This window comes from Procambarus clarkii, chromosome 29, assembly GCF_040958095.1.
Source record: "Procambarus clarkii isolate CNS0578487 chromosome 29, FALCON_Pclarkii_2.0, whole genome shotgun sequence".
NCBI classification, from domain to species: domain Eukaryota; kingdom Metazoa; phylum Arthropoda; class Malacostraca; order Decapoda; family Cambaridae; genus Procambarus; species Procambarus clarkii.
The window spans coordinates 13,598,454-13,614,190 of NC_091178.1; the positions used below are offsets into that span (position 1 = coordinate 13,598,454).

The 15,737-nt window shown below is 45.3% G+C and overlaps 1 protein-coding gene across 1 annotated transcript; it reads right to left on the reverse strand.

The window, feature by feature from the left end:
• Window positions 1–10,968: 10,968 nt before the first annotated feature.
• Window positions 10,969–11,919, reverse strand: LOC138369593 (glutamine-rich protein 2-like). Its single transcript, XM_069333014.1, has one exon. The coding sequence runs from the start codon at window positions 11,917–11,919 to the stop codon at window positions 10,969–10,971; it is 951 nt and encodes a 316-aa protein (XP_069189115.1).
• Window positions 11,920–15,737: the final 3,818 nt, after the last annotated feature.

Below are 15,737 nucleotides of genomic sequence, written 5' to 3' on the forward strand. Positions count from 1 at the left end.
AGACGATAGTTTCGATTAATTGTGCCCATTGTCTGCTCTTCCTTCAAGAAAAAACAGAAACAAAAAACTAGTATTATTATTATATTAAAACAAATAATTATTATAATAAAATAACAAGTACTATTAGCATTATTTCCACATAATTGTACGTGTCACGCACGTGGCCGTGCACCCATTATGCTTGCTCTGTTCCACACACACCCTTACGTGCCCCTTACGTGCATGGAAGAGGGGGAAGCCAACCTAACACACAATTTAAATATTAAATATGATAAGATATATGACTGAAGCCAAGTTATTAGTGCTTTAAGAGACCAATTCCTTGATAGGTGCTGAGTAGTTGGCTGTCACTGGGTCATGCAAGCACATGTAGGTGAGTGGACACACACACACACACACACACACACACACACACACACACACACACACACACATACACACACACACACACACACACACACACACACACACACACACATACACACACACACACACACACACACATACACACACACACACACACACACACACACACACACACACACACACACACACACACACACACACACACACACACACACACACACACACACACACACACACACACACACACACACACACACACATACACACACACACACACACACACACATACACACACACACACACACATACACACACACACACACACACACACATACACATACACACACACACACACACACACACACACACATACACACACACACACACACACACACACACACACACACACACACACACACACACACACACACACACACACACACACATAAACACACGTTGTAGCTCAGTAATAATAGGGACACGGTCGGTTGGTTCTTATCAAATATTAATCGAAATTACAGTACGATGATGAGGAAGGGAATGGACCTATCAGGGGGGAAAGCGCCAAGACATTACGTCTATATAGCCCTGGGAAGAGGTCAGGATAAGGATTTGGGATGGGACGGGGGAATGGAATGGCGCCCAATCACTTGGACGAGAAAGAGGAACAGCAGAGAAGGAGAGGGAACAGTAGAAGACCAACAGCAGAGGAAGGATAAAAAGCAGAGGAAGAGGAAAACACAGAAATGGGAGAATTGAGAAGATAGTGAACTATAGTTCTGTTTGTTGTTGTTGACATCGCTCAGGCGATATCTGCTTTGTTATGAATGAACAGGTAACGCTGAAGGTAATATACTGCGTGCGTGTGTGTGTGTGCGCGCGCCAGCACTTACGTGTGTGTGTCTAAAGAACTTGGTGGAGAGATAAAGAACTATTTGCTCTCAGCTGTACCTTATCTGCAACTGTGTACATATCTATGCTTGCACACTAATCTGTACGTGTTGCCTCTTGTACCAATACGCTTATCTAAAGTGTCAGAATTAATATAAATGGGGAAAACGACGAGAAAACTATTCCCCCCCCCAACCAAGGATAAGAATATTATCCCCAACCCAGGACAAGAATATTATCACAACACGCGAGTCGCTGCCGTTGACAAAAAGAACCAAGATCCAACACAAGAATATCTACCCTCACCCCAACCCCCTCATTCCCCCCCCTACCCCTCCTTCCCCACAACCCCTCCTCTCCCCCCTACCTCCCCTACCTCCAACCTCTCTCCTACCCTCCTCCCCCTAACCCACCCACCCCTTCAACATCCCCCCCCAAACATCTCCCCACCCCCCACCCCTCCCCCTCTTAAGAGACGTAATGTAAGTGGACTAAAATATGGCAAGAATTCGTGGGTCGAGCATTATATTGTGCCATTTCGACTGCCGTTTCATGAGGCATAATTGGTCATGAAGAAGATCTATGACAGGAAAATGATTGGCCTGGGGAGCTGTTATTGGCAAGGGTGACAAAGATGGCTTTTATTTTGCATATGGATTTCTTTCCGTCTCTTTGTCTTCATATATTTTTTTGTTTACCCCTCTAACTCCACTCTTTTGTGCGACAAATTAAATGCAGAATTACACCTGATTACAGGTGCAGAGGTGGGGACTTTTTTTAATATGTTATGCAAATGAACTTCTAAATTTTTTTTTAAGAGTGCTAATTGCAGCGAAAAGCTGTATGCTTGTACTTCAGACCTCTCTGGGGTAGCTAGTGCTTCAGACCTCTCTGGGGTAGCTGGTGCTTCAGACCTCTCTCTGGGGGGAGCTGGTGCTTCAGACCTCTCTGGGGTAGCTAGTGCTTCAGACCTCTCTGGGGTAGCTGGTGCTTCAGACCTTTCTCTGGGGGTAGCTGGTGCTTCAGACCTCTCTCTGGGGTAGCTGGTGCTTCAGACCTTTCTCTGGGGGTAGCTGGTGCTTCAGACCTCTCTCTGGGGTAGCTGGTGCTTCAGACCTCTCTGGGGTAGCTGGTGCTTCAGACCTCTCTGGGGTAGCCGGTGCTTCAGACCTCTCTCTGGGGTAGCCGGTGCTTCAGACCTCTCTGGGGGTAGCCGGTGCTTCAGACCTCTCTGGGGTAGCCGGTGCTTCAGACCTCTCTGGGGGTAGCCGGTGCTTCAGACCTCTCTGGGGTAGCCGGTGCTTCAGACCTCTCTGGGGGTAGCCGGTGCTTCAGACCTCTCTGGGGTAGCCGGTGCTTCAGACCTCTCTGGGGGTAGCCGGTGCTTCAGACCTATCTCTGGGGTAGCTGGTGCTTCAGACCTCTATCTGGGGTAGCTGGTGCTTCAGACCTCTCTGGGGGTAGCTGGTGCTTCAGACCTCTCTGGGGGTAGCTGGTGCTTCAGACCTCTCTCTGGGGGTAGCTGGTGCTTCAGACCTCTCTCTGGGGTAGCTGGTGCTTCAGACCTCTCTGGGGGTAGCTGGTGCTTCAGACCTCTTTGGGGTAGCTGGTGCTTCAGACCTCTCTCTGGGGGTAGCTGGTGCTTCAGACCTCTCTGGGGGTAGCTGGTGCTTCAGACCTCTCTGGGGGTAGCTGGTGCTTCAGACCTCTCTCTGGGGGTAGCTGGTGCTTCAGACCTCTCTCTGGGGTAGCTGGTGCTTCAGACCTCTCTGGGGGTAGCTGGTGCTTCAGACCTCTTTGGGGTAGCTGGTGCTTCAGACCTCTCTCTGGGGGTAGCTGGTGCTTCAGACCTCTCTGGGGTAGCTGGTGCTTCAGACCTCTCTCTGGGGGTAGCTGGTGCTTCAGACCTCTCTGGGGTTAGCTGGTGCTTCAGACCTCTTTGGGATAGCTGGTGCTTCAGACCTCTCTGGGGGTAGCTGGTGCTTCAGACCTCTCTGGGGATAGCTGGTGCTTCAGACCTCTCTGGGGGTAGCTGGTGCTTCAGACCTCTCTGGGGTAGCTGGTGCTTCAGACCTCTCTCTGGGGTAGCTGGTGCTTCAGACCTCTCTGGGGGTAGCTGGTGCTTCAGACCTCTCTGGGGTAGCTGGTGCTTCAGACCTCTCTGGGGGTAGCTGGTGCTTCAGACCTCTCTGGGGTAGCCGGTGCTTCAGACCTCTCTGGGGTAGCCGGTGCTTCAGACCTCTCTGGGGTAGCCGGTGCTTCAGACCTCTCTGGGGGTAGTTGGTGGTTCAGACCTCTCTGGGGTAGCCGGTGCTTCAGACCTCTCTGGGGTAGTTGGTTTTTCAGGCCTCTCTCTGGGGTAGCTGGTGCTTCAGACCTCTCTCTGGGGTAGCTGGTGTTTCAGACCTCTCTGGGGTAGTTGGTGCTTCAGGCCTCTCTCTGGGTAGCTGGTGCTTCAGACCTCTCTGGGGTAGCCGGTGCTTCAGACCTCTCTCTGGGGTAGCCGGTGCTTCAGACCTCTCTCTGGGGTAGCCGGTGCTTCAGACCTCTCTCTGGGGTAGCCGGTGCTTCAAACCTCTCTCTGGGGTAGCCGGTGCTTCAGACCTCTCTCTGGGGTAGCCGGTGCTTCAGACCTCTCTGGGGTAGCTGGTGCTTCAGACTTCTCTGGGGTAGCTGGTGCTTCAGACCTCTCTGGGGTAGCCGGTGCTTCAGACCTCTCTGGGGTAGCTGGTGCGACTTAATAAAGCTCCAGAGAAGCACTTGAAGCCATAAATATAAGCGCAATTCGTCACCCACATCCACGCTTAATCCACAATACAATTGCCTCTTTATCAATGAATTCCAAGTCCATTCACCTTAAAATATTTATACTTTTGCTTACCCCCTTCCTCGGGTAATATTCGCATCTGCGTATACTACTTCCCCGGTTATACTCCGCGGAACGAGTATACACACTTATACACACTTATACAGACTTTTAAACATAAGGTATATGAGTAGTATATCCAGGATGTTATTGTCCGCAAGGGAGGGCTACCTATATTCGCTCCATTCTGGGTATACTCAGTATATCATTATGTATGCCTTATTTAAATGCACATTAAGAGCTTTTGTAGGAGGGGTGATAATTGAGGGGGGAGGGACCTAAGGGACACGCACCTATTACTGTGTTCTCAGGGCTGATGAAGGGAGGGGGTAGTGAAGGTAAGGAGGGGGGTAGAGAGGGGAAGGAGGGGGTAGAGAGGGGTTGGGGAAGGAGGGGGTAGAGAGGGGTTGGGGAAGGGTGACAATGAGGGGGTGGTGATGAGCTCCGAGTACTGAGAGGTGTGGAGAGGGTATAATGTGTGTGAGGTGGGGGGTGATGAGGTATAGTGAGATAGCAGTGAGGTGTGGGAGAGAAGGTGGGGGGGGGGGTGGCTCGTAGTATGATGTGGAAAAGGGAGTATAGTGTGAGGGGGGGGGGGGACTGGGGGGACTGGGAGGTCAAGTATGGTCACTGTAGAAAGATAGATATCTTTCGACAGCGTTGAATCCAAGTATATACGTATATCTATGTGACAAAAAATTTTCAATTTTCCTCCGTGGTCTGACACTGTCATATATATATATATATATATATATATATATATATATATATATATATATATATATATATATATATATATATATATTGCATCCTTATTTCCACCCTCACCAGCCGGCAGTTCCAGACCATGAAACGACCCTTTACAACTACCCCTCCCCTTACCAAACAACCAAAGTATATTTTTGGGTAAAAATTTCTGTTCCTCAGTACTTCATGCTTAACAATATAATACAAAACAGAACAATAAATACCATAATTATGAACCCAGTAAAAAATCATAATGCAAAATTTGCCAAAGGGGGGGGGTAGCTTAGACTTAATGTCAAGTGGCTCTCTATTCATTTATGCCAACTCAATCCAATCATGTTGGGAACGTACTCAACAGAATTACTGTTACAAAAAAAGCGTGATGTTAGCCTCCAAAAGTCTGGCTTCCGTCCTACGACAAACATTCATGTATTTGCACATACGTAAATATTAATGAAAATTCGATATATATATATATATATATATATATATATGAAAATGAAAACTCACACCCCAGAAGTGACTCGAACCCATACTCCCAGAAGCAACGCAACTGGTAACTACAGGGCGCCTTAATCCGCTTGACCATCACGGCCGTCAAAAGGAAGTGATAGCCGAGGCTATTTGAGCCACTTCCCCGACGGCAACTCGGATGGTAATCTTGGGCATAGCATTTCACCAAATCACCTCATTCTTTGGGGCACACGTGAGGAACACAAATGCGAACAAGCCTGAATGGTCCCCAGGACTATATGCGAATGAAAACTCACACCCCAGAAGTGACTCGAACCCATACTCCCAGAAGCAACGCAACTGGTAACTACAGGGCGCCTTAATCCGCTTGACCATCACGGCCGTCAAAAGGAAAGGTGGGTTCGAGTCACTTCTGGGGTGTGAGTTTTCATTCGCATATAGTCCTGGGGACCATTCAGGCTTTTTCGCATTTGTGTTCCTCACGTGTGCCCCAAAGAATGAGGTGATTTGGTGAAATGCTATGCCCAAGATTACCATCCGAGTTGCCGTCGGGGAAGTGGCTCAAATAGCCTCGGCTATCACTTCCTTTTGACGGCCGTGATGGTCAAGCGGATTAAGGCGCCCTGTAGTTACCAGTTGCGTTGCTTCTGGGAGTATGGGTTCGAGTCACTTCTGGGGTGTGAGTTTTCATTCGCATATAGTCCTGGGGACCATTCAGGCTTGTTCGCATATATATATATATATATATATATATATATATATATATATATATATATATATATATATATATATATATATATATATATATATTACGAGTCGCTCGATCAGCAATACATCCAGAAGTAAAATCGACACAATGGAAGCACTGGTAATAATATTAACATTAATAAAATAGAATAAGCACTCTGATCGCACCGTGTCTCCAAATCATTTATGATCATATCAGTTGTTAAGATACTAATGGTTGGGGGAAGAAAACTCTGAGAATACTAAATTGAGAATGATACCAAAGCCAGACAGACATAAGAAATACATATAGTGTATGCTGCTTAACACTTCGATCACACACACACACACACATATATCTGCAGCTGCAGCTGACACACACACACACACACACATATATATATATATATAATGCCACGTTTGTAGTAGAAAATTAACTAAAGATGAAAAATATAAAAAATATATATAAAGCCTAACTAGTAAATATATATATTAACCAAAAGCATTTCTTATATATTTTCTCACTCGTATTACGATGCGATAATTGGTTACGCACGATAATTGGGCCAGTACACGTGGAGGTCGCTACTAGTAGTGGTGTAATCCTCGAGCAAATGCAAATCCCATTACATTACCAATTTCTAGTTATATGAACTGAACGAAGCTGCAAAAATTATACAAAAAACTGATCCTACCAGAATGAGACTTTGAACAGCTCTGGATTATAAACAGTCGTGGTCTGAACTTAACTTTAAAACATCAATGGTATGCAGCAGACCTTTGGTTAGAAGAAGAAGTAAGCTCTGGGTAGAAACTGACTTCCGAAAAGCCTTGGTCCGAAGCTGGCTTTTGAACAGTCGTGGTTTGAAACTAACCTTTGAGCAACCTGGTATGAAGGTGATCTTCGTACATCTCTGGTCTGAAGCGGATTGTATACAATAGCCAATGAGAAATTGTGTTGAAAGGCCGCTTAGAAATGTATACAATAATCACCGAGATATTATATACAGTAGGCACTGAAAAATCGTATACAATAGCCACTGAGAAATTTTTATAAAACAGCCACTGAGAAATTATGTGCAAAAGCCACTAAGAGACTATGGACACTAACTACTGAGAAACTGAATACACTAGGTACTGAGAAATTGTATACAATACTAACTGAAAATTTATATACAACAACCACTAAGAAATGTAGAAAAGAACACCAAATTTAATCATCATATTTAGATATATTATAATGGCTACATTTAATTTAAATCGGTTTAGCTGTTCATGCGCTAGAGCACACACACTCTCAGACAGAACCCAGAAAATCCTTGATTCGTAATCAAATCGTGCTACTCAACTCTCGGAATATTTCCTTAAATCTATAGAAATAAATAGCAATAGTCTATTTCAAAGCTCGAAATATATTTTTCATAGCTCCAAATAATACACTACAAATACAATTATTTCCTGAATTTCAATTATTATTGTCATAATTATCAAAGTTATTAAGAACACGAATTCCAGCAGAAGCCGCCAGGTTTTCGAGTGTCATCGTTCATGCTTATAATTCAGTTCACAAGCTTGCTCCGGTCGGCCGAGCGGACAGCACGCTGGACTTGTGATCCTGTGGTCCTGGGTTCGATCCCAGGCGCCGGCGAGAAACAATGGGCAGAGTTTCTTTCACCCAATGCTCCTGTTACCTAGCAGTAAAATAGGTACCTGGGTGTTAGTCAGCTGTCACGGGCTGCTTCCTGGGGGTGGAGGCCTGGTCGAGGACCGGGCCGTGGGGACACTAAAAAGCCCCGAAATCATCTCAAGATAACCTCAAGAAGATAACCTGCTCACAGGCCAGCTCACAAACCGGCTCACAGACTCTGAGATCGAGTCTGGGATTAGAACACAAACCTCCACACGGTTAGCCTCTTCTGAATACAGATTCAAGTGATGCCAGCGACCAGCCACCACCAGCTGCTGCATCACTTGTGCAACTGAATACACCAGGAGATCAAGCAGGAAAACAGGAGCATATGCAAATGAACACAATGGCCAAGTTAAAGCACCATACCAACCGCACCTCTGACAGCCCCTACCAGCAACCCCGAAGTCATGTTCATTACCTCTGGGTCTAGCCACGAGTGCTTTCATTTCTTTTAAACGTGTACTGCTCGTTTTGTCTGCCTGTCACTTTGTAGACCGTGGTAAGCATGTTGACCAGACCACACAATCGGCTTGAGAATGGTCCAGGACGGACCGAAACGTCGTCGTCCCTTCCCCTTCTAGAGTGTGGTCCGGTCAACATTCTTCAGCCACGTTATTGTGACTCATCGCCTGCCGTGGTAAGCAGTTGACTTGGAACCCTCCTTCATCCCAGAGCTTTTACTCCCTCGAGGAGGACCTGAATCCACAGCCTCGACTGCCCTGGACAATCCTCTTTGCATAGAATGTTATTTAGGATCATACTGTCTATCGTCGATATTCACTACCAAAAGGCGAGTTACACTCGTATTCACTTCCAGTTTACACCGTCCATTACCTCCCCCAGTGCCCAGCGTCGGCCATTAAGTGGTTTAGAATGCATGCACTCGCTTCTAAGGGCTTTCAGAATCATTGCAAGGCTCCAAGTACCAATATACGATAACGTAATCATCTAAATGTAGATTACGCTGTGTAATGGCTAGCTACTGTGCCGCAGGGGATGGTGTAACGGAGTTTGTATTGGCCGCTCCTCTTTTGAGAGGGTTTGATGCCATGTGTGCTCAATAACACCAGCGGAAAATACCGCCATTTGCTAGTTCATGATCCTGGAGACACATTTTAGAGCCGAGCATTCGTCCGGAGTGTAATAATTTTCAGCATTTAGCCTTCTCAAATGCGTATTTTTCCTTGCGTCTGTTCAGAGTAGCGAGGGGCGCGCTCGAGACCCGCAGACAAGGAATTCTGAATCAGTGTGTCGGCATTTAGCTGGACTCAGAGAGTGCTAATGTGTCTAAAGCGCCTGAGCTGCCTTATAATTATCTGGCCGACGATACCAAGCCGCTCCGCCCACCCCGGCCGCCAGAGGACCGCAACCCACGGGTCTTCAACACAGACCTTACTGCACCTCCTCGCCAGGGACAATCGGGTTTTACCCAGACGCAGAGGGTTGAGCACCTCCCGTCCTTTTCAATGAAGGAGGAGTTGCAGGTAAAATATAGCCTGGTTATGATAAGTAAGCGGGTCTACTCGAAGAAAAGAAGAATAAATAAACTGTGTAATTACACTCGGCTGATGACTGTTCAAAAAAAGACTCCGTCTAACCGGCTTGCGTGTATCTTGGTAATTGATGGCCCTGGTGGCGCGAACCCAAAATCGACCCTCTCGAAGGATGTCCTTAGGATCAATGTCCTTCGGCACGACGCCTCCTCCTTAGGCACCTTTTCTGACCCTCGCTGGTGTACGCTAAATAGGCGGCCAAATCAAACAAAAGGTTGAAGCATACCAAACACAACGACTCCGAGACTGGGTAAGTAGTGAGGTAATTGAATGATTATAGGCTCGACCCATGATGGGGAGTGTTAAGCTAGACTCACCCGCAGGATGCAGATGGTGAGTGAGATGATGATGATGATGATGTGGGAGTGAGGGAGGGGGGGGGTGAGGATGTGGTAAGGGGGAAGGGGGTACGGATGTGTTAAGAGGGGGATATAGGGATGTTATTTCCTCAACTCAGGCATTCGATTTGCCACACACAAAAAGAAGTTAGGAGGATCTCGATCCCAGATCCTGTTCCTTATATACCGAGGTCCTACCATCCTCGGTAAACCCACCCACCCATGTGTCAACTTTGTGAAAGAGAAAACATGCACTCTCTTGAACATTATATTGTAGAATGTCCCATACTGACTGACTTTCGCCCTCCTGGGCTAAGGTATGCTGAACTCTGTAGTTACTATATGAGTACTGGAACACTTGATGATATATTGGACTTGTATCCAAAATTGACCATGTAATGTATCAATCATACAATGTATGTATGTGATGTAACTATATAACCTGAGCTTGTAAAAGCACCTTCATCACCTTCAGTGATTAAGTGCTTAATTGCACACTAGTTTCTTTATCAGCTACCTCACCCTGTCAGGGTAAATGAGACAAATGTATGTGAATGCATGTATGTGTGTATATATGTATGTGTATGTGTGTGTGTGTATGAATATGTATGGGTATAAAGCATATATGGAAGCTGATCAGAATTACATTTCACCTTTGTGAATGTACATTAATGACACTATGTAAAAGACACATCTAATACTTTATGTAGGGCGTACGTAAATCTGTGTATCTTTGTATTTACGTATGTAGGTTAGCTTAGCATTTTAAAAGCACCGAATCACCTTCTGTGGTTGAGTGTTCAATAAACCCCTGAACTGTATGTTTAACACTTCTCTAACCCTGTCCATGGAGGACAGAAGAAAATGTATATATGCTGGTTAGCATTGTAAATGTGTGGCCACGTCTGTGGTAGAAAATAATAATAATAAAAAAAAAAAAAAAAAAAAAAAAAAAAAACCCTTCGTTAAGTTCTTGGCGTGTGAGTCACCTCAGAGTTTACGTCAGCGGTAAGCGGTATTCCCTTGGTTTACAAACTTAGTTTAGTTTCCACAATTTCCTGATGCGTGTGTGTGGTATTCCACAGACCTTTGTGTGGTAGCCAAAGCTCCCGATAAAGTGCCACGAAGTTCCTAACGTGTGTGCCAGGAACTTCGAGGCACATGTCAACGAGGTAGTTGACATGTGCGTGGTAGTTACCAAAGTTCCTGAGAGATATGACACCAAAAGTTCCTAGCGTGCGTATTACTCCAAATTCCTGTGGAGGGCAACATTCCTAATGTTTCAAGTCCCGAGCAAATCAGTAACATCCCAGAATGCTACATCCCAGAATATAGCATGCTAGGATGCTGCTTCCCAGGATACAGCATGCCAAGATGCTGCATCCCAGGATACAGCATCTCAGGATGCTGCATCCCAGAATACAGCATGCCAGGATGCTGCATCCCAGGATACAGCATGTCAGGATGCTGCATCCCAGGATACAGCATCTCAGGATGCTGCATCCCAGAATACAGCATGCCAGGATGCTGCATGCCAGGATACAGCATGCCAGGATGCTGCATCCCAGGATACAGCATGCCAGGATGCTGCATGCCAGGATACAGCATCTCAGGATGCTGCATCCCAGAATACAGCATGCCAGGATGCTGCATCCCAGGATACAGCATGCCAGGATGCTGCATCCCAGGATACAGCATCTCAGGATGCTGCATCCCAGAATACAGCATGCCAGGATGCTGCATGCCAGGATACAGCATGCCAGGATGCTGCATCCCAGGATACAGCATGCCAGGATGCTGCATCCCAGGATACAGCATGCCACGATGCTGCATCCCAGGATACAGCATGCCAGGATGCTGCATCCCAGAATACAGCATGCCAGGATGCTGCATCCCAGGATACAGCATGCCAGGATGCTGCATCCCAGGATACAGCATCTCAGGATGCTGCATCCCAGAATACAGCATGCCAGGATGCTGCATGCCAGGATACAGCATGCCAGGATGCTGCATCCCAGGATACAGCATGCCAGGATGCTGCATCCCAGGATACAGCATGCCACGATGCTGCATCCCAGGATACAGCATGCCAGGATGCTGCATCCCAGGATACAGCATGCCACGATGCAGCATCCCAGGATACAGCATGCCAGGATGCTGCATCCCAGGATACAGCATGCCAGGATGCTGCATCCCAGGATACAGCATGCCAGGATGCTGCATCCCAGAATACAGCATGCCAGGATGCTGCATCCCAGAATACAGCATGCCAGGATGCTGCTGGAAGAGATGAGAACAGGAAAAAGAGATAACGGGACAGAGGGAGGAAAGAAAAGGAATAATAACAATAATTACCTACCTAAACCTCGTATTAAATTTTATTTTGGTCTATTAAAACGCAACTATGCATTGTTATCTGCAAATAATAACTGCGTATTATCCTAAAATAACATACCTATGTATATTATTATCTGTAATAACATAATTATGTATATTGCTATCTAAAATAAGATAGCAAGGTATATTATCTATAATAACATAACTAATTACAAAGTGTCAATACTTGTGTATGCAAAGTGTCAGTACTTTCATACACACTGTATATATTTGTTTAAACAAAGTATTAATAGTCGTGTAAATAAAGGGTCTTTACTTGTTTAAAAAAAAGTGTTGGAACTTATGTAAACAAAGTTCTGGTGGGCTCATTTTGGTGCAGCATAACACTGGGGAAAAATGGGAATGATTCTTTAGAAAACGGGAAACGGGGATATAAAAGAGTAGAAAACGGGGACAGGCAGAATAGAAAACGGAGACAGAGAAGTAGAAAATGGAGACAGAAGAGTAGAAAACGGAAACAGAATAGTAGAAAACGGAAACAGAATAGTAGAAAACGGAAACAGAAGAGTAGAAAACGGAAACAGAAGAGTAAGAAAACGGAGACAGAAAAGCAGAAAACGGAAACAGAAGAGTAAGAAAGCGGAAACAGAATAGTAGAAAACGAAGACAGAAGAGTAAGAAAACGGAAACAGAAGAGTAAGAAAGCGGAAACAGAAAAGCAGAAAACGGAAACAGAATAGTAGAAAACAGAAACAGAAGCGTAGAAAACGGGGACTGGACGATAATATGGATGAACTCAAGTAACTACCGAGGTGTATGTAAGCAAAAATGAACCTACTGAAGAATGGGTGGAAAAAGCCACACCGCTGGCTGAGCAGGAGATAAAATAAGGGAAGCCGCAACAATTACATGAAAGGGTATAAAGGGAGAATGACCTTAATGGGGGAAGAAGACATAGCAATCCCGTAAAAAAAAATAACAGGAACCAAAAAAAATGGAACTGAAGATGGTGTAATGGAAGACAGACTCACAAAAATATATGATATTTCCGGAGCCAAAGAGGCGATAAAAAGTCTTTGAAACTGAGAATTAGGTAGGGAACAATATGGTCCAATAATTTAGGTCTTATGCCGCCCTTTCTTGAGGGCTGAAGTTCAGTGAAGCAATAGTGAAGAAGGTGCTATTGGTCTTCATTCATAATTAGAAGGTAGAGCATCTCAAATGTCTTTGTTTACCTGTGTCTCCTCTGTGCCATTGGGATGAACCGCCAAGCACTGGGACCACAGTGCTCGCTAAGAAGCATTATAAGACTGTGTGAGATGCTGTGAGAGATTGTGAGATAATAAGGAAGGAAGGGAGAGGTGCTCTGAGGCGTTTTGAGACATTATTTGATGATTTCAGAGACAATGAGGTAAATTTATAATTTGCTTTAGGCAGCGTTGGATTGTTTGAAAGATTTTGAGCAATATTTAGAGATGCGCAGAAACACTGCAGAAGGTTATAAGACATTACAAAAACGGTACAAACACAACACATTTCTTAATAGAAACTCTGAGGGGTTACATTAAGAGGGGGAGATATCTAAGTGGAAAGTGGCGACTTGGGGCTACCACAAGGATCTAGACAAAGGCCCCCCATCATATTCCTAATACACATCAACGACCACACAGATCAAATGCCTCCGTTCATATCAATGTTTGCGGATGAGCAAATGATGATAATGTAAACAATAACACGTAGAGTAATGCAAGAACATATAGATCTGCTTAATAGATGGTCTGAAAAAAATGATAATAATCGAAAATTTGCAAAATGATGAGAATAGAAGCAGTAAAGAATGCAAAGAAGGAAATTTCAGAAATTAAATGTGAAAATCTTGAGAATAGAAATGACCTCAAACCTTAACTATGAGGTTTAATTTAACTGAAATTTAACACACAATTAACACAATAACATCAGAGAGAATGTGCCAAGCCATCAAACTAATAACAATCCAAATAAGCTTCAGAAACCTACGATACATAAAAAAGACGTCCAGAGATCTGCACCAATTATTATTATTAACATCTTTACTGACCAAATTAATTACAATTTTGCCTAATCTGAGAATTTTAAATGGCACCATGACTGGTTTCTGAGCTGAGGGGACTGATGTACTAAGAAAGGCTGAGGAAACCAGCACTTCTCAAGACTCCGAGCATGATAACGACATGCAAAAATCTAAAAGGTATCCACACAATATGAAAAGAACTAATACTCAAACTGAAGATCAGCCGAACGAGAGCCCGGGGTGGGAAGCCAGATACTCGAAGGAGCAAAATAAAGGTCAAGATAGAACTTATTTACAAAAGTGTGAGGAGTATAAGGGAGGCTATAATTAATTACTCATAAAAAAATCTAGACCCCTCGTTAAACCATTTAGACAAATACACACACACACACACACACACACACACACACACACACACACACACACACACACACACACACACACACACACACACACACACACACACACACACACACACACATCCCTCCAGACCATAAGCCTCCAAACGGCCTCAGATAACCCAACTAACCCACAAGACAGGAAACCCAACAATAGAGTGGCCCGAAGCCCTTAATAACCAACTACCCCATAGTCACCCAACCTGCCTTTCCTCATCAACATAAACACCCAAATTAAGAGGATAGAGACAAGGGGGTGAAAAAGAGAAGATAAAGGGCCCCTTCTTTGTAGAAGGCCATAGTGTAGACGGGGGGGTTCGGAAGAGCGGCGGAGTTCGATGATGACAGGGTATTAGTGGCATGAGTGGGCTGCCACGACCCAAGCTCATTGTACGCCCGTCGCCTCCCCGGGCGAGGCTTCCACCCCCTTCCTGTGGAATCTGTTGCTACTGATGCTGTGTCCCCTCTGCTGGAATCTGCTGGAGTCGCTGCACCATCCTGCTGGAAGATCCTGCAGTTCATACTGCACTTGTGCTAAATTTTGTAGTTGATGGTGTCTTTTGATGTCATCTGCTGCGTTCTTTCTTGGATTCTGCGTCTGCTAGACTCTGCCGTTGCTGTAAGTGTTGCTCCCATATGCTCGAATCTGCTGCCGCAACCTGGGTCGTGCTGATGAAATCTGCTGGCTCTGATGTTGCACTCCTCTGCTAAGAATCTGCTGTTGCCTATTTGGAACCAATTTGTTAGACACTGTTGCTGCTGCTGGGACGCTGTGTGCTGTAATCTGATGCAGCTGACTTTATTTTGCTGGAACCTGCTGGAATTTTGGATGGCTGCATTCGCTTGGTCACATCTGCTGCAATTGCTAGTGTTGCACCTGTAGAAATAGAACAGGTGCAACCACTAATCTAGTGGCATACCTCTGAAGTTTTTCCAGCTTCGTTCTGTGCTTGACAAGGTCCGGGCTCCATGCTGGGACCGCATACTCCATGATTAGTCTTACACATGTGGTATACAAGGTTCTGAAGGAATCCTTATACAGGTTTCTGAAGGCAGTTCTGATGTTAGCCACCCTTGCATACGCCGTTGTGTGTGTGCGTGTGCGTGTGCGTGCGTGCGTGCGTGCGTGCGTGCGTGTGTATGTGTATAAGAGCAAGCTAGAGTCCCGAGCAACCCATGAACGGGCTGCGGTTACACAAGTAATTACTGACGACTCTCAAAAACAGCTTCGTAAAAAAACACTCTTGCCTTGTGTGGCTCTGCCAAAGACTGAAAGGGCTCAGGAGAAAGACTGAGAGGGG

Bases quoted from the DNA above. Each gene is read 5' to 3' on its own strand.
- LOC138369593 (XM_069333014.1), bottom strand. From the start codon at position 11,919: ATGCTGTATTCTGGGATGCAGCATCCTGGCATGCTGTATTCTGGGATG.